This window comes from Gobio gobio, assembly GCF_949357685.1.
Source record: "Gobio gobio genome assembly, chromosome: 3".
In the NCBI taxonomy this organism is placed as follows: Eukaryota; Metazoa; Chordata; class Actinopteri; order Cypriniformes; family Gobionidae; genus Gobio; species Gobio gobio.
Genome location: NC_137099.1, coordinates 53,424,553 through 53,443,394, shown reverse-complemented (window position 1 = coordinate 53,443,394; position 18,842 = coordinate 53,424,553). Strand labels below are relative to the sequence as shown.

At 36.8% G+C, this 18,842-nt stretch overlaps 3 protein-coding genes across 6 annotated transcripts in view; 2 read left to right on the top strand and 1 right to left on the bottom strand.

Moving 5' to 3' along the window:
• kif16ba (kinesin family member 16Ba) overlaps positions 1-1,589 on the top strand; it is a 53,424-nt gene extending 51,835 nt beyond the window's left edge. For all 4 annotated transcript variants that reach the window (XM_079812205.1, XM_079812204.1, XM_079812202.1 and 1 more), the window contains one exon: positions 58-1,589. In XM_079812205.1, the coding sequence (XP_079668331.1) occupies positions 58-219 (162 nt within the window). In that variant the 3' untranslated portion in view covers positions 220-1,589. The remainder of the gene's footprint in view (positions 1-57) is intronic.
• Positions 253-9,318, bottom strand: ndufaf5 (NADH:ubiquinone oxidoreductase complex assembly factor 5). The gene is made up of 11 exons (XM_079812206.1): positions 9,038-9,318; positions 8,907-8,947; positions 8,144-8,207; positions 7,145-7,192; positions 6,017-6,120; positions 5,901-5,940; positions 5,623-5,820; positions 3,768-3,828; positions 3,603-3,686; positions 1,870-1,952; positions 253-1,781 (listed from the first exon to the last, which is right to left on the bottom strand). The coding sequence occupies exons 1-11, from the start codon at positions 9,203-9,205 to the stop codon at positions 1,680-1,682; spliced, it is 993 nt and encodes a 330-aa protein (XP_079668332.1). The 5' UTR covers positions 9,206-9,318; the 3' UTR covers positions 253-1,679.
• Positions 9,319-10,466: 1,148 nt separating this feature from the next.
• On the top strand, positions 10,467-18,139 carry esf1 (ESF1, nucleolar pre-rRNA processing protein, homolog). Its single transcript, XM_079811847.1, has 14 exons — positions 10,467-10,534; positions 11,053-11,515; positions 12,354-12,625; positions 13,343-13,456; positions 13,560-13,669; positions 14,888-15,040; positions 15,215-15,329; positions 15,408-15,570; positions 15,707-15,865; positions 16,777-16,901; positions 16,986-17,082; positions 17,175-17,260; positions 17,346-17,495; positions 17,667-18,139. The coding sequence occupies exons 2-14, from the start codon at positions 11,089-11,091 to the stop codon at positions 17,970-17,972; spliced, it is 2,277 nt and encodes a 758-aa protein (XP_079667973.1). The 5' UTR covers positions 10,467-10,534; positions 11,053-11,088; the 3' UTR covers positions 17,973-18,139.
• Positions 18,140-18,842: the final 703 nt, after the last annotated feature.

Below are 18,842 nucleotides of genomic sequence, written 5' to 3'. Positions count from 1 at the left end.
TGTTTGTCATTGTTTTTCCTAATCTAAGATGCTGATGATGCCCTTGTGTTTTCCCAGAAATACCTGCGGAACTTCTTCCACGTGATGATGACCTCATCCTCCTCTTCTCCTCTGAGAACGGACGAGTTTGGATTACACCTCTCGAAACACGCTGTGTGCGACATCTCTCCTTTCTTTAAGAAGGGAGTGTTTGACTACAGCAGTCACGGGACGGGCTGACACACACACACTCCAATAAAACACATAAACACTAATTTACATGCACTTTATGTAGCGCTCTGATACACACACATTAATACAAACAGACACAGGCATTTCACCCTAAAATCAAAAGGAAAAAAAATCTAATTAAAAAAATCATTGTGACATTATTTGCATGACAATTAAGCACGTTTTACCTTGAGTTTTTACTTTTTTTGTAGTTTGTTATTCTAGGGTGATTCAGAATTTGTTTACTGTATTCACGTTAAAAATGCTAAAAATATGTTTCTTTTAAAAACACAACCTATAGTACCATACGTCACAATCAGTTTAAATAATATATAATGTCGTTTTTTTACATATTGTCATGAAAATAATACAATAATGGAAACATTCCTTTTATTTTGAGGTGAAATATGACCTTGAGTCACTCATATACACATGAACACACTCAGGAACGTTGGAAATCAGGTGAAGCAGGAATAAGAAGGGAATGAAAAAGGATCCAAAGTAGATGTAAATAGTTTTGGTAGTGTCTTTTTGGCAGTAATTGAGCTTTAAATGCATCAAAGAATCCGAAATATCACGATAACCTGCTTCAAATATTTTGTTTACATCGAGGACCATATAGCCTGTTTCTGTGGACAAACAGGACGTTCTGTAGCTGCTACTTGGGTTTGTGATTGACTTTAAATCATATTTAAGTTGCTGCATATAACGAATCGTTACTGCTTCACTCTGTCGTAACTGCCATTAATGAGAACGGAGGCCTCTGATTGGCTCCAATCCAATATATGCTCATTATCATCCGTTATACTCATGCTAACATTTAGCAGATATGTTTTTTAATAACCACTAAGAGGTCAAAGCTCACAAAAGGCACATGTACTATGAGCCAATGTCTTCCAGAAACAAAAAAAACGAATGCTTTTGATTGAAAACGATTGTCCTGCTCAATGCCCTGGACGCGGTTAAAGGGCTTTTAATGTAGAATATGCTGTAATTTGAATTTAGATTAATGTCCAGCACTATAAAGCCATATATGAATATGTAAATGTATTGTACACTTGATCTGTACAGAGGAGCTCGTTCTCATGATGTTTGGAGGAAAGGGATAGTACTGCTATATTAGCCGCTAGGATTTTCTTGAGGTAGTCGGACTGTAGAACACTAGTTTTCTCTCAAAGAGTACTGAGAGTAAGATGTATACATTTTTAAAACAATATTTTCATTTGCTTTTTTTTATTATTATTTCTGAGACTGAATGTAATAATTTGTGTGTAACATGATTTGTTTTAGAGAGTAAAACAAACTTAAATTCATGGTTTATTTATGTTCGAATACATTTTGTCAAATAAGCTTTTGCAAAAAATACAGTTTGTTGATGCAACAATCCAGTGTAATCATGTTCATTCACGAAAAGCAGATCCTTCAGAGCACATGCGTTGATTTGAGGGATGAAACGTCTTCTTTCTGTCCTAGGACTTGTCATTGGTTTTCTGGTGGTCGGTCTGAAGTTTGTCTAGTTTTGACAAATCGGCAAACGAGACATTGGCCGAACCCCGTTTTGCTGGTTTCGCCTGTAAATGAATCGCAAGATTGCAAGTCAGTATAGGAATGCGATTGGTCCGAATGGAACAAACCACAGCCAATGAAAATGCATCAGACCTGAGACTCGTGAGGCTTCCAGCCAATCATGTAGAGGATCTGAAACGTGGCTGGAACTGAGCCGTCTTCACTGCCGTACATCTCTAAAATAAATGACGTTTATAGAATTACACTTCTATCATATCTAGGGTCATCAATCTCATTGAGGTAGAGAAAACACAATTTAGAGTTCAACCTTTTCGACCTTTTTTTTTCCCCCTTTCTTTTTTTACAGTAACTAGGAGTGGCAATATAATAAAATAACTAAACTTAATTATAACTAATTAAAGTCCGTAATTCCAATAACTGAATGTTCTTCATAGTTTACACTTATTACCAATACATTTACATGACATTTCTTGTTTAAATAGCATTTTTCTGCTTGTTTAGGGCTTGACTAAATGTATATAAACATACATACATAAATTATATTCATTATTAATGATTGTATTAATTTCCATGACTTTCAATGAAAAATGTCCTCATATACTGTAGTATAACCAGGTCCAAAGTTATGAGAATTACATGATTACGTCTTACATCTTGATTTTTAACCATTTAAATCTTATTTTAAGCTATCTTTCTGCCCCCTGGTTGAGAATCACTTCTACATAAAATTATTACTGTTGAAATAATAAATATATAATAAAACAAATACTATGGAAATGTAAATGTTCATTACAATGTTAATTGAAAATAAATAGTATTTAAATTAAATATAATATCAGAGGTCCTGCATTGCATTGAAGCACATTAGCTATGTTTCCATCCAAAGTTGTGAATTTAACATGTGCGCAGAATTAGAATATCGCATAAAACATTTGTATAAAGCAGCGTTTCCATCCCATGTGTTCAAGAGAACAAAATAGTCACTTCCGGGGAATTTGGTGGAATTTTTTTTTAAATAAAAATGGAAGTTTCTGCAATCGAGGATGCCACTGTGGCTCTTTATTCGTACATCATGAATTACTTAATTTGCCTCAGAGCGCACAGACAAAATGCAATTAATGCAGTCATGTTATTTCAGAAAGCCCAAACCAACATCTGAGCTGCTGTGTGATGTGATTGATCCGCTGGTTAGTCCAGTTATCCAATCACATCCTCTGTTGAGGCAAAGTCATGGGAGGTTTTTTTGTTGCGCATTGGGGTATTTATTCTATAAACGTGTTTCCATTGTAGTTTATGTGCATGTCTTCCTATTGGATAGAACATTTATCCACCTCAACTAAGCAGTTTTTTTATGCACATTTTTAGAATTTATGCAAAATCTTGCCGATATCCCAAAAGTCACATAAAAATTGGTGGAGTAAAACAAAGCTATATTTAAATTTGAGACTAAGGCCCTGTTCACACCTGGTATTTCGCTTGTGCTCTGATAGCCGCAAGATCACGCCAAAAGCTGTGAGTGTGTGTTAGAAATCAGAAATGGTGAGAGAACACTGTGCTTGATACATTTTTCTTCTTCAAACCAAACTTGGGTCTTCAGCCGACAAAGTTTAAATCCCGTCTGGCTAGCGCACTTCCCATTATGTTCCTGTGTTAGGTCAGTAGGTGGAGAGTAGGCGTCTTTTGTGGCCGCTCGAATGCATTTTCGACTACCTCTGGAAGTGGTCAAAAGTGGACAAGCTCAAAACGTTGTAGATCCTGTTTACACCTGTATTTAGCTTCGTCCGCTTGAGATCAGATCGACGAAAACGCATCTTAATACCAGGTGTAAACCGGTCCTAAATCCAGTTCTCAGTTCGCGGCCTCACCTTTATAAATGGCAGCTGCCGCCATTATAGTGTCTCTTTGCAGGAGTGACTTCCTGTTCCACGCACAGTTGCTCTCACCCATACCTGAAGCGGATGAATAAACCGTAAACACGTTCTCCTTCAATTTCACAACAAATCACCAAATTTATAAGACGAAGAGTTTACCTTGTAAATCACTCATGACCTCCAGTATACCAGGGTAATGGACCTGAAGTTCATCAGTGTCCTGGATTACGACACAATAATGAGCCTCAATATAATCACTCATAACTCAAATCAAACAGATCCCTTAAAATGCAATATATAAACAGTGACTGACAGATAATCTACAGTAGTGGCCAAAAGTGATGTCCAGAGGGGATATTTCTTCTAAATGACCCTATACGTTTGATTAAACCATCCAAAAATGAAGAAAATAAAAAAGGCTTTTTTACATAATCAGTTATTAATATTCTGTTGGTTCTCTTGTTGTTCATCATTTCTATGTATGACAGCCTGGCCAAAAATTATGCAATTCTGAATGTTTCATTGCATTATCACAAATAAAACGACAGACTCCAAGCTCAACTATGCAACGTGCTTACAAAATCTTTAACACATTTGTAATAATATTGGAATAAAGTAGGGCTGCAACGACGCGTCGTGCGTGAAATGCGTCGACGCGTCGGCGGCACATTATTTACGTTCTAGAATGGAACAGAAGATCTAGAATAATGGCAGCTTCTGCTCCCGGGCATAGTGAAAATGATCATTTATCATATAAAGCCAGACCGCGACATTCAAAAGTGTGGGAGAACTTTAAACAGAAGCCAAATAAAACTGTGCTTTGTTCGCTCTGTAACGCCGGTTTCACACTGCGCGCGCAGGCAGAGCAGAAGCTGTGCGCGTGGAGAGCGGGAGCTTTCACACTGCAGTCAGTGTTGCCAAGTCCGCTTTTTTCCGCGGAATTGGGCTACTTCTACACTGTTGCCGCGGGCTGTGTCTCATGTCCGCGGGTTGAAGCAAAAAAACACACATATTTAACCCCCCGAACGCGATGTTTACCAGAGAACCTCCCCGAAACGCGATTGGGCTTGTTTTGGGCTAGTTTTGAGTAACGAATGGGTGGGTTTTGTTGTGTAAACCTGGCAACCCTGCTGCCAGTGTTCTCTCACGCAGCTGAACCGTGGCGCGTGTATTGCAACAGACGGCCACATTTTCCGGTGTTCTTCTCCGACCCCAGTACGTCTCGTGCTTTTATTTATTATGGGCTGCATATATCTGCTGTAAATGCTACCTGGTTCCGCTCTGTCCCAAACACATATGCATAATAACTTGCTGTATATAGGTAGTTTACATGATTAAAGTAAGATTAAAGTTAAGATATGCCTCTAGCTTTAATCATTTAAATGTGTCTTTGAAGTTTGGGCAAAAACTTCTGGCAGCTTTAGTCGTTGTTTATGCACATGTATCTTCAAAATAGACGACTAGTTATACATTAACACTATGCTGAAAGCTCCTGTATGTGAACCTTTTGCAGATAAATACAAGTGCATTTTCGTTTACTATTGACACAAATCAATAAGTAAATCATACTCAACTACTATAGTAAACAACTTTTCCTAATTAGGCCTACTCTGTATACATTTTATGATGAATAGTATCATTATATATTATGTTTAAAAAGCTTCTTGTGTTCATATATTTCATTATAAAATGGCATACTATGTACACTACCCTTCCTGAAATACAATTAATATTGTCATCATTCATTGATTTCATGTTAAAATAATATACAAATTCAATACCCTCTTTGAAATACAATAATCAGTAAAAAAGAATAATAAGATTAATCTGGAAAAATAATTGTTAGATTAGTCGACTAATCGGAAAAATAATCATTAGATTAGTCGACAGAAAAAATAATCGTTAGTTGCAGCTCTAGAATAAAGGGAGATTGTCAATTCTCATCGGCCAGACCTCACTTTTGGCCACTACTGTAGCTGAATCTTTGCATTGAGAGACATTTGAATACTCGTACCACAGTGAGCATGTTGAAGCCGGCCTGGCCCAGCAGGTTGCCCAGGTCAGTGACGGCTGTGTAGGGTGAGATATGGGGCGCAAACCCGCCCTCCCTCTCCAGCTCCGCTAACTGCAGAGAGCATCGCAGCTCGTACAGCGTCTCGCCGCCGACCATTGCTCCAATGAACACGCCATCTGGCTTCAGCACCTGGTGGATCTGAACGACAAAAAGAGTGTGTTTCGGTTTATTTATTACTTCTGCACCACAGGACCGCACACTTGCTTAGATCCTCGTACCTGTCTCAAAGCTCCAGGAAGGTCGTTGATCCAGTGCAGACTGAGGAGACAAATACGGGTTTATAAGTGAGAGCTCATCCTTAAATTTCCCATCATGCACTGGGGTGGTACAGTACCTCAGGCTGCTGAGCACCAGGTCAAATGTGTTTGCTTTAAAGGGCAGGAACTCCTCATCTGCCACAACACAGTGAGCAGGAATCTCACACTCCCTCCTGTTCCTCTGAAACACAAGGAAGAGAAAGAAGGTTCAAGTACATGCAAGTGTTTAAATTTTTGGGGTCTGGAAGAAAAAAACTTCTGCTCACCAAGGCTACATTTATTTGGTCAAAATAAATATAACCATTTAAAATATCAGTTTTCTATTGGAATGTATTGTAAAATGTAATTTATTCCTGTGATCAAAGCTGATTTTTCAGCATTACTCCAGTCTTCAGTGTCACATGATCCTTCAGAAATCATTCTAATTTGATGCTCAAGAAAAATGTATGATTATTATTAAAGGTGCACTATGTAACTTTTCTGTCCGCTCGAGGTCGCCTATTCAAAACAAAGGCGTAGTTTGATGACGTCACGTTTGAGCGCAGAATCTTGGGACGTGGACTTTTATTATGACACAGTCGCCGGCGCCACTTCCGCTTTTCCGGTCGTGAGTATGAGGTAACACAGCTCTGTTTATCATATTAGACACATCTGAGTGTGTTGAAAATTATGTTATATGATGTTACTCTGTGCGTTCGCTATGACACTTGTTGCACACTGTAGTGAGAGTAAAGCGTTTCTGCAAAATAAAACCGGAAACTCCCTCACACGTCCCGGTTCCTCAGTTAAAATAGCACTTTTCTCACGATTTACAAATAGTTGGAAACATTTGGGATATTGTAAGTACTCAACTGAACAAAATATATAACACTGGCCAAGAGGTTTTTGGATATTTTACTAAACAAAATGTTACATAGTGCACCTTTAAATGTTGAAAACTGCATCATATTTTTGTGGAAAAATTAATGACAAATAGAAAGTTCAAAAGTTCAGCATTTATTTGAAATATAAATTACTTGTAACAGTACAAATGTCTTGACTGACACTTTTGAGCAATTTAATGTGTCCACGCTGAATAAATGTATGAATTTCTTTTTCTTTTCTTTTTATCTTACTGACCCAAAACATTTTAACGGTAGAATCATGAGTTACACAATAAGTTCAAACTGCACATCAGTGAAACAAAGACATTAGCAATCTCTTACCAGGGAAGAGTCTGAGATGTCTGTCAAGAAGAGACGTTCAACAACCTCCTGAGAAAGAGAGAATCAGTCACAGTTGGTTGGAAACACAGAAAGGAATAATTCACTTGCCCTCATGTCGTTCCACACCTGTATGACGCTCTTTCTTCTGAAGAACACAAAAGGAGATGCTGTAAGGAATGTTCACGCTGCTCTTTTCCACACAATAGAAATGAGTGCTGTCAAAATTAGCACATTAGCGTATGCAATAAATGTTTCTGTTTAACACGGTAAACGCAGCATCCGTTTTTTGCTAGTCATCCTTTGGCTAGCGTTAAAATATATTCATGCTTTTAAGCCATTCATGCGCAACAAGTTGTTATTTTTAAGCCTAATAAATGTTGAAATTGATAGCTTTCAATTATACTATAATGTTGAATGTCCTGTCATTAATGTTTAAAAAAATCTATTTCATAGAGACATCACTAGCTGTATTAGTATCCGTGATACTGGCCTTCATTCATAAAAAATGCCATTACAACAAATATTTAAAATATACTGTATTTAAGTTGTTTCTCTACATTCATTTAGAGCCACTGAAATGATTACAATATAAAAAAAAAAGTAAAACTTTTTTGACAGTACTAATAACAATACATAGTTTTGAGGGAATATCAAGCTTCTAGTGTTTTAAAAACTAACATAGCACACTAGGAGCTTCACAGCCCAAGTCTCCATTCACTTTCACTATATTTCTGTCATGACAGCTCTCCGAGTGTTTGGCATGGTAATGGGTATGACAATGTTGATATATTCGGTCTTGGGAGAATGGATCTGCTGCTGCTGCTACAGATCGAGTACAGGACTTGCTACTGCCAATACATTCACAACACTCTGCTGTGAGTATGTAAGACATGCTTCTGCTGTACAATATAGCATACATGAATTAGCCATAGTAGATCTAGACAGGTGGAGCTGGGGAAGGTGGAGGGTTTCTGAAAGTAACATTAAGAACAGTTCTACCTTACTCAAATGCTCTGCGATGTGACTCTTCCCGGATCCTACATCCAAAGCCAGAGGGAAAGTCCTGCGATGACATTTAGCCGATCAAAAACTTAAATACTTAAAATTGGTTCAAAACCCACATGACTATATTTGTTCTGGTTAACACAAATTTAAATATCATTCAAAATGTCCGAATTGCTGTTGCCATGAAAGTGGATGGGGACTGGAGTTCTTGAGCTCCCAAAATGCAATAAAATGTGTCTGTTCATTACCCAGAACAATTGTATGACTTCAGCAAACTTTAAATATAGTATCTGGACCACTTTCATGGTGCTTTTTTGGAGGGTCAACAGCCCCAGTCCCATTCACTGCTATAAAAAGCAGATCAGACAATATACTCGATATCTTCTTCTCTATCCCACAAAACAGAATAAAGTCAAATGGGTCTGGAACATGAGGACATCAAGTAAAAATTGACTGTTTAAAGGGATATTTCACCCAAAAATTTAAATTCAGTCATCATTTATCCTTAGAGTTGCTCTGAACCTGGATGAAGTTCTGCTGCTGAACACAAAATATGATATTTTGAAGAATATGGGAAACCAAACAGTTGATGGCCCCATTTTGACTATGGACAAAATACTATGGAAGTCAATGGTTCTGTTTGGATACAGGCAAACATCTTCTTTTGTGTTCAGCAGAAGAAAGAAGGAACTTCATGCAGGTTTGGAACAACTTGAGGGCGACTAAACGATATGTGATATAATGTGTGTACAGTGACCTTGAGACATCATACACTCTGTCTGCCACTCTGCTCCCCACCTGCAAACACAATGGAAACACAGAGGTTCATACACACAGTTTGACTTCTCGTGACAGCAAACGCGGCTATCAGAAGGTCTGTCATCTCACCTCGTCTCGAAGGTAATCGTATTTGTCGCTGTCCAGTAAAGATGATGCCCATTGCTTCTGCTTGCGCTTCATGCTCCTGTCAAACACGTTCATCGCGCCTCCCTGCCCGGAGGATAAGCACCTCCATCCTCTCCACACACACCGGAGGCTTCTCACACTGATATTCATGCTTCCTTATTCACTCTCATCATTCCTACAGGATCTCACAACACTTTCAAACACATTTCATCGGTGTGCCTCTAAAACAGAGCTCAGCTTTGGGTCATATGACACAACAGGGAGATATGAGGTAAAATGTGGACTGGATCCGTACACAGGACTGGAACATGAACTGGAGTCGGTTTAAAGCGATTGTTTAACCAAAAATGACTATTATATTATATTATATTATATTATATTATATTATATTATATTATATTATATTATATTATATTATATTATATTATATTATATTATATTATATTATATCATATTATATTATATTATATTTATTATATTATATTATATTATATTATATTATATTATATTATATTATATTATATTATATTATATTATATTATATTATATTATATTATATTATTATATTATATTATATTATATTATATTATATTATATTAAACAAAGCAACATACATAAAGTAGGAAAGGGAAAATACACAGAACAATTGACAAATATAAAAAGTGTGACTTTATTTCGAACTATTTTATTTTTTAAAGGTTAATAATATTAGGTAATATATATAAAGGAAAGAAATGAACAGTACAATTTGTGATATTTAGGAATTGTGGTCAAGTTTTGAATAATAGAAGTGACTGAAGATTTTCTTATTTGTACGTTTATTTATATATTTCCAGCTATACGCTCACTTAAACACATCAGTGTTATTTTAGTAGCATATCTATTATAGTTTTAATTATTATTTTGAATTAGTTTTTATTTTTATATTTTCGGGGGGGGGGGGTTGTTTTTGAGATGTTTTTTCTAAATATGTCTATGAAGTTTTTTTGTTTTTTTATTTCAGTCATGTTTTAGTTATTTTAGTACATCAATTTAAACTAAATTAAAATGAGAAATGTTGTTTTGGCAGCCAGCTGAAATAACTGTTTGAGTTGTTTTTGATTTTTTTTTTCAAATAACGAAAATTATTGAATATATATATATATATATATATATATATATATATATATATATATATATATATATATATATATATATATATATATATATATATATATATATATATATATATATATATATATATATATATATATATTCAATAATTTTCGTATATATATATATATATATATATTTAATGATATAATTATTGGACTATTTCCTCAGCCTCTCACACAGAGCAAGACTCTCGCGTCTGGTGTTTTGAGCTTTTCGTCGAGCCGTAGGAAAAAGAAGGCGGGGTTTCAAAGAGGTCACGGAAATAGTGAAGCATCACGGGAAAACACGTGTGGAGCTGTGCAACATCGCTCGTAAACACATTAGGTCAGTTTTAGCTTTTAAATAAGTGTTTTTATGTGTCGTGCAGTCTGTTTTGTACTGACTTGTTTCGTGTCCTGTGTTGTAAATTAACGACATGCTCAGTGTTTTAGTTACTTGTCATTATATTCGTGTAAAATGGTACAAAATGGGTCTTGTGTACATCACAGAAAGGAAAGAAAATACACTGTAATAATTACAAAACCAAAAAAAAGAGAAAGAAACATGCATATAGCCTAATGACGAGTATACATTATAAAATATAGTGCTCTGTTATTGTCAATACAAATTAAATCTACCCTAAGAAGTACTGCTGTTATAAATGTTGAAATCTTTCCCTACTCTTCCATATTTTTCCTTATTTGTCAGTTTGTTTTGCTGTAACATCACTTGATAAAATCAGTAGTTGATTATTTTACTATAAAGAAAACACTCAAGAATCACATTATTATATTCTGTGTTAGAAATATTGCGTGACATTTCTTTAAATGGACATACATTGACCTTTCCTGTGTTTTCCACAGGTTAATACTTCCACTTGGTTCTTCCAAATAATCACCATGACTTCCAAAAACACTGTAAGCGGCGACGACCGCTTCTCCAAGGTTAAAAAGGACCCTCGCTTCTGGGAGATGCCCAACAGAGAGCGCAAAGTCAAGATCGACAAGCGTTTCCAGTCCATGTTCCACGACCAGCGCTTTAAGCTGAAGTACACGGTGGATAAACGCGGCCGACCCGTCAACCACACGTCCGCCGAGGACCTCAAGCGCTTCTACAAGCTCTCTGACTCCGAACAGGAGGACTCCGGACAGGAGGACGAGAAGACGGAGAAGGGAAAGAAAGCGGCTGATGAGGAACCTCAAGTTGAGGATGAAGACGAGAGTGATGACTCTGAAGAAGAGGAAGAAGAGGAGACGGTCCTGAAGTCAGAAGGAGTTAAGAAAACTAAAGAGCCGTTGATAAAGGGAGTGAGAGTGTTTGAAGAAGGTAATGCTCCAGAAACCTTTTCTTACCGGCTTCATTTTCATTGTTGATCTGATTTATAGCATTTATGTAACTCTTTTGTTGTGCATATTGCTTGGTTTGGATCATCTTAAAGTCATTTTGACAAGCATGTTTATACACTGACCAGATAAAATAAAGTCGCTGTTTGGAAATTAAACAGGCAAATGCTTTTGAGTCAATGATTGGATCATTATTGCGGTGATTTTTATGTTTCTAGCATGTTATATGTTTGGCAACAGTTCTTCTAACCCTCATTGATGGAGTGTGTAGCTTTGTAGGAAGACACATCATGGCCATATTCCAGGATGACAATGTCAAGATTCATCAGGCGCATTGTCAATGCAAGATCTTCTGCACCTCTTGATGGAATAATAAATGTTTTGATGTTATTTCCATCAAGAGGTGCATCAGTTTTTGGTCAGATCTTGTATTGTCAATGCAAGAGTCCAGCTCTCTGTAAAGTCTCCTCCAGCACATCCCAAAGCCTTTCAGTGAATTTAAGGTCTGGAGCCGATTCATGTGTGAAGATGATTCTTCATCCTCTCTCACAACCATTCTTTCACAGTTTGAGCTGATGAATCTTGACACTGTCATCCTGGAATATGGCCATGATGTGTCTTCACACTGCACATGCTAGAGACATAATCACTGCAATAATGATCCAATCCCTGACTCTTAAGCATTTGCCTGTTTAAATCCAAACAGCGACTTTTTTTGTCCGGACAGGCGGTGTAATTTCTTCTGAAGATAATATGAGTGGTGTTCTTTTATGTTATTTATGGCTTGATGCCGTACTGTTTTTTTTTATTGGTTTTATCAGATGAAGATGAGAAATCTGGTGTTGAAGAGGATGAAGAAGATGGTTCTTCTGAAGGTGATGAGGAGGAGGAGGAAGAGGAGGAGGAGGTTGATGAAGAAGATGAGAGTGAGTTAGATGAAGACGCTGAGGATGGACCTGATCTGGCCAGAGGGAAGGGTAACATTGAGACCAGCTCTGATGAAGATGATGATGATGATGATGAGGAGTTGGAGGAAGAGGAGATCGAGCATGACTGGGGAGAGATGTGGAAAGATGCTCCACGTGGTGACAATGTGAGATTTCATCCAAACACTTTATTAAATATCATATACACTGCCATTCAAAAGTTTGGAGTCCGTAAGATTTTTGAATGTTTTTGTCTCTTCTTTTCACCAATGATGCATTTATTTGATTAAAAATACAGAAAAAATGTAATATTGTGAAATATTTTTATAATTTAAAACAACCGTTTTCTATTTTAATATATTTTTAAATGTAATTTATTCCTGTGATCAAAGCTGTATTTTCAGCATTATTACTCCAGTCTTCAGTGTCACATGATCCTTCAGAAATCACTCTAATATGATGATTTGATGCTCAAGAAACATTTATGATCATTATCAATGTTGAAAACAGTTTAATATATATATTTTTTGAAAACATGATACATTTGAAATATTTATTAACATCATAAATGGTTTTACTGCCACTTTTGATCAATTTAATGCGTCATTCATTTCTTTAAAAAAAATCGTACTGACCTTTAGTGTTTAGTATTATACGTTAGTGTATTTATTAAATGTAAGTTATATTTTAAATTATTTGTTATATAAAATATATTTAACATAGTAATTTATGTTATATTAAAACTGAAAATCACACCAACAACAAAATCCCTACCAAATTAATTGTTTAGCATAATGCACTTAAAATAATTGCTTTAAAAAGTATTTATATATCATATTGGTGTTTGTTGCTGGTGTGTTTAGTGTGTTTTGTTCTGTGTTTAGACTTCCCAGCGGTTGGCAGTTTGTAACATGGACTGGGACAGACTGAAAGCTAAAGATCTGCTGGCTCTCTTCAATTCGTTCAAGCCCAAAGGAGGCGTAGTGCTGTCTGTAACGGTAACTATCCCTTCTCTTCCTGCTCTGGCTCCTCCCACAATCACATTATCATTTCTGTTCGTGCTGCTGCTGTGAGTCTGAATCGTTGGCTTGCATTTGTCAGATCTATCCGTCTGAGTTTGGGAAGGAGAGGATAAGTGCAGAACAGACCCAGGGTCCGCTGGAGCTCATCAGCCTCCCGGACGACCCCGACGCAGACACAGAAGAGCAAAGGTACCGCTTTTCATGACCTTTCACTGGCTCTTATTGGTGTTTGTCTGGATACTACTGAGGGCACTAGCAGAATGCATTGCAAAAAACATGTCCTAGATGGTTGACACTGATTTAAAACTTCTAATAATATAAAATTTTAATAAAAATTACCCAGTGCTGTGTTTTTATGGTTATGGTTATGCCGTGCTGCATCATTGCATGCTACATTGATAGATAAAACAAGTGATCAAATACTTTTAGCTGTAGCTATAATGCTGTTCAAAATGCTGTTTTTTACGTCATATTTATAATGTTATGAAAGATAATTTTTTTTATGTTCTTTTGAACTTTATATTCATCAAAGAATCCTGACAAAAATGTATCGCGGTTTCCACAAAGATATGAAGCAGCACAACTGTTTTCATCATTGATAAATAATAATCATAAATGTTTCTTAAGCATCAAATCATCATATTAGGATAATTTCTGAAGGATCATGTGACACTAGCCGCGTTTCCATTACCTTTCAAATTGTGAATTGAAAATATGCCCAATGGAAACATCTGCAAAATGTCCCAAAAATGGAATTTCTAAACACAGAAATGCAACATTATCATGAAGACCTTGAAGCAGATATGAGGGAGAAACACACACACACACACACACACACACACACACACACACACACACACACACACACACACACACCTCAAGTGTAAGGGGCTTTCCTTCCCATTAATGCTTGGATAACACGCACGTCTCCTTCCATTAAAAATAATGGCTAGTGCGGTGGATGGGATAAACATGAGCCTACCAACATATGTGGCATTATTTTTTTCGAATGACTCATCTCGAGAGGGAAAAAAAAAACATTTTAGTCGCATAATATCGGTTAATGGAAACCCTGTCATTTCTCAAAAGTTTTTTTTTTAATCGGTATTTAGAAAATATCGCAAAAGTTTGCCCAAATCTGTAACGGAAACCTGGAGTAATGACGCTTAAAATTCAGCTTTACCATCACAGAAATACATTACATTTTACAATATATTCAAATAAGAAACCGTTATTTTAAATTTCTAAAAATATTTTGATTAAATAAATGCAACCATGTTGAGTATAAGAGCGTTAACAAAAAACAGCCAAACTTTTGAATGGCAGTGTGTATCACTGTATTTTTCACCCTTTTGACCATCATTTGAACCAGTTATTTCAGCCCAGTGTTTTATGATGTGTTTTCAGGATCTACCGAGAGAAAGTGCGTGACTATCAGTTCAAGCGTCTGAAGTATTACTACGCCGTGGTGGAGTGTGACTCTGTCGAAACAGCCAAACAGATTTATGAGGAGTGTGACGGCTTCGAGTACGAGAGCAGTTGCTCGACGATCGACCTGCGGTGAGTCTCTCCCATTTCCAGAGATGGTATAATGGTATAAATGGCTTTTAAAACTGAAACCACCAAGAATACAAACCTGATTGCATTTTTAGCGCTTGAATATTTAAATTCATCTGTGAGAGCTTTATTTGTAGTTGTCATTGGTTCATGTTGGTGGCTGTGGGCATTTGGCAGGTTCATCCCTGATGACGTGACGTTCGACGATGAGCCGAAGGACAGAGCGACCGATGTGGATTATGCTTCCTACAAGCCCAAACTCTTCACATCGACGGCCACCACCACTGCCAAGGTCTGTCACACTGAACGCTACACCAGATCTGAGCGGCTGAACTAGATGTGCAGTAACATCTCTCTGGTGTGTCATCAGGTTGAGCTGACGTGGGATGAAACGGATCACGACCGGGTCACGGCTCTGTGCCGGAAGTTCAATAAGGACGAGCTGTTGGACATGGACTTCAAGGCTTACCTGGCCTCCTCCAGTGAGGAAGAAGAGGAGGAGGAGGAGGAAGAGGCAGAGAAACAGATGGAAGGTTAGGGATGACTATCTCATCTATCGTACTGGAAAAGAGCAGCAGCATCAACATCCTGTTAAACGTCTCCTTGTGTAGGTGAACGTGAAAGTCTGTCTGCCCTTGAAATGTTTTGTTGTCTTGAATGTCTTGTCAGCTGAGGAGCCGGCTCAGCCTCTTCCTGAGGAGAAGAAGGGCGGTAAGGGGAAGAAAAGTGCAGAGCAGATCGCTAAATACAGAGATCTACTGAAGAGCATTCAGGACAAAGACAAGGGGAAGGACGACGGCATGGACATGGAGATCACATGGGTACCAGGTATGACGCTTTCATGTGCTGATCCTCACCTCAAAAGTTTATTTATTGTTATGGTTTATATTATTTAAATTTTTTAAAGATTTTTTTTAACAAATGTTTACATTATATTATATATATATATATATATATATATATATATATATATATATATATATATATATATATATATATATATATATATATATATATATATATATATATATATATATTACTGCTGGGGAAAAATTAATCGTGATTAATCGCAACAAGTTTGTATTGACATAATATATGTGTGTGTGTACTTTTTGTGTATAATTATTACGTATATAAAAATACACACCCATGTATATATTTTATTTTGGATGCAATTAATCACAATTAATTTTTCCCCAGCACTATACATATATGTGTATATTATTATGTGTGTGTTTTAATGATTGCAGAAAACTATATCAGAAAACAAGCATAGTATCAATAATTTATAATTGTTCATTTTGTTTTACATATATATAAAAATAATGAATTCTATAATAATATTATATTATAATATATATATATAATATATATATATATATATATATATATATATATATATATATATATATATATATATATATATATATATGTATGTATATATATATGTATGTATGTATGTATGTATAATTATTTTATTAATAATATAATATTTTATTAAGTAAATATAATACGTGTTTAAATGCTTTATGACTACATTTTTTATATTTTTAATTGTGTATATATATATATATATATAAAATGTATATTTGTTAATATTTTATAGTGTTAATTATATATATATATATATATAATCAAAACAAATTAAATAAATATATGATATATTCATTAATTTATATATCATATATATTTGATATACATGTTAATGTTGATTTGTTTTGTTATTTGATTGTTTTTAGGGCTGAAGGAAACAACCGAAAAGCTTGTGAAGAAGAAAATGTTGGGCAAAGATACACTGAGTCCGTGGGAGGAATACCTGCAGAAGAAAAAGGACAAAAAGAAAGAGAAGAGGAAAGGAAAGAAGGTAAACGTGTCACTGAGGAATCATTCCGTTTGCCCTTCATTGCTGTACTTCTGACTCACTCATACACTGTTTTGTCTGGTGCAGGACGCGACAGAGGCGGAGCCTGGGATCAGTGATGATGAACTTCCTGCTGATGTTGACCTCAATGACCCCTTCTTCATAGAGGAGCTCGGCGCGACAGGTTAGCCTGCACTTTATTCCCCTCACGCTTTATTATATTCAACATGAGGGAGATTAAACAATGAGGTCTATGTCGTCTCCATTCAATTGCAGGATCCCTGGAAAACAAAAAGAACAAGAGCAGGAAGAAGGATGAGGAGAAGACTCCAGAAGAACAGGAAGAGCTGGAGAGACGGAGGGTACGTTTCTGAACCAGTTTCTGAAACACACGACGTGTGTTTATGGGTAATGTGTCATGGTTACCAACTGTGTCATGATCTTTAGGCTGAGATGGAGCTGCTGATGGATGACGATGAAGACGGCAAGCACAAACATTTCAACTACGACAAGATCGTAGAGCACCAGAACCTGAGCAAGAAGAAGAGGAAGAAGCTCCTGAAGAGCAACACGCCACTGGAGGCCGACGACTTCCAGGTCAGAGTCCCAAAACTTTCACTCATACTCATTCGGGAATTTCAGGAGAGCAAAAAGTGTTTTTTTTTATTTATTTATTTTTGATCGTTTTTTGGATCAATTCTCTGAACTGATTCTGTGAAATGAATCAAACTTACCAACTCTGACACCATTTCTGCTATGCTTCTCCAGGTGGACGTTCAAGACCCGCGTTTCCAGGCTATGTTCACGTCCCATCTTTACAACCTGGACCCGTCCGACCCGGCCTACAAGAAGACCAAAGCCACGCAGAGCATCTTAGAGGAGAAACTGCGGCGCAGAGAGGAGGAGCACCACAGTCAGGAGGAGAAGCTGAAGAGCAGAGACACACAGGAGGAGCTCAAAGCAGAGACGTCATCCGCCGCTAAAGTCATGGACCCTAATTTATCACTGCTTGTCAAATCCATCAAGAACAAAACTCAACAGTTTCAAGCGCGCAAGAAACAAAAGACAAAGTAGACTGAGAAACTTAGGTTTGGAGTGGATTGTTTTTGCTTTGCCGTATCTGTGATAGAAGACAAAATGAAAAGCTGTTTGATAATAAACTTCATACTTTGTATGCAATATGTTTAGTGCTGCTATAAAATCATCTCCTAGTTCAAAATCATTAAAACATCTATTCAGACTTTCATGCTTGACCTGACATTTTTGGACAAAAACATCATTGTTCACATTGCATCTTTATTACTGATACACAATTTTTGATATATTAACATCTCTCCTGTCTGACACACACTCGTGTGCACAGAAAGCCGCTTCAGACAGCGATTGAACGGACAAAAACACACACAATTATGCCAAAATGGCTGTTTTGTCGAGTATCCTCACAAGTGAAGTCTTAAATTAACGAGTTGTGAGAAAATGGGATGTGCATCAGGTCTTAAAGTGACAGGTCACAAAGTAAAAAAATCTAAGTCGCCAAAGAAGTGTGTTTATGGTTGTATGGGCAAGACAACCCTGTTCAGCTTCCCAAAGAACCCAGCATTAAGGGGACGGTGGATGGAGTTTTATTTTCCGGAGCAGCAATGGAGTTGCACAAGTGTTTTTGTTTGTTCCCTGCATTTTGGCGATGGTTGGTTTATAAACAAGGCCCAGTTCAACTCTGGATTTGCAGATCGTCTAATGCTGTAAGATGGAGCGGTCCCAACGATAAAGGTTCACGGTCATGCGTTGGAACCGCAGAGGGTGAGTAAACCTGCTTCAAATGTGTGTGTTGTTGGCTATCGGCGCGCAAGTGCACATCAAGTAAACAACATGAACGGGACTGTTTAGCTCCGCCCACACGATACGCCTCCAGCCGCTCTGTTTTATTCGGAAAGACTCTGTACA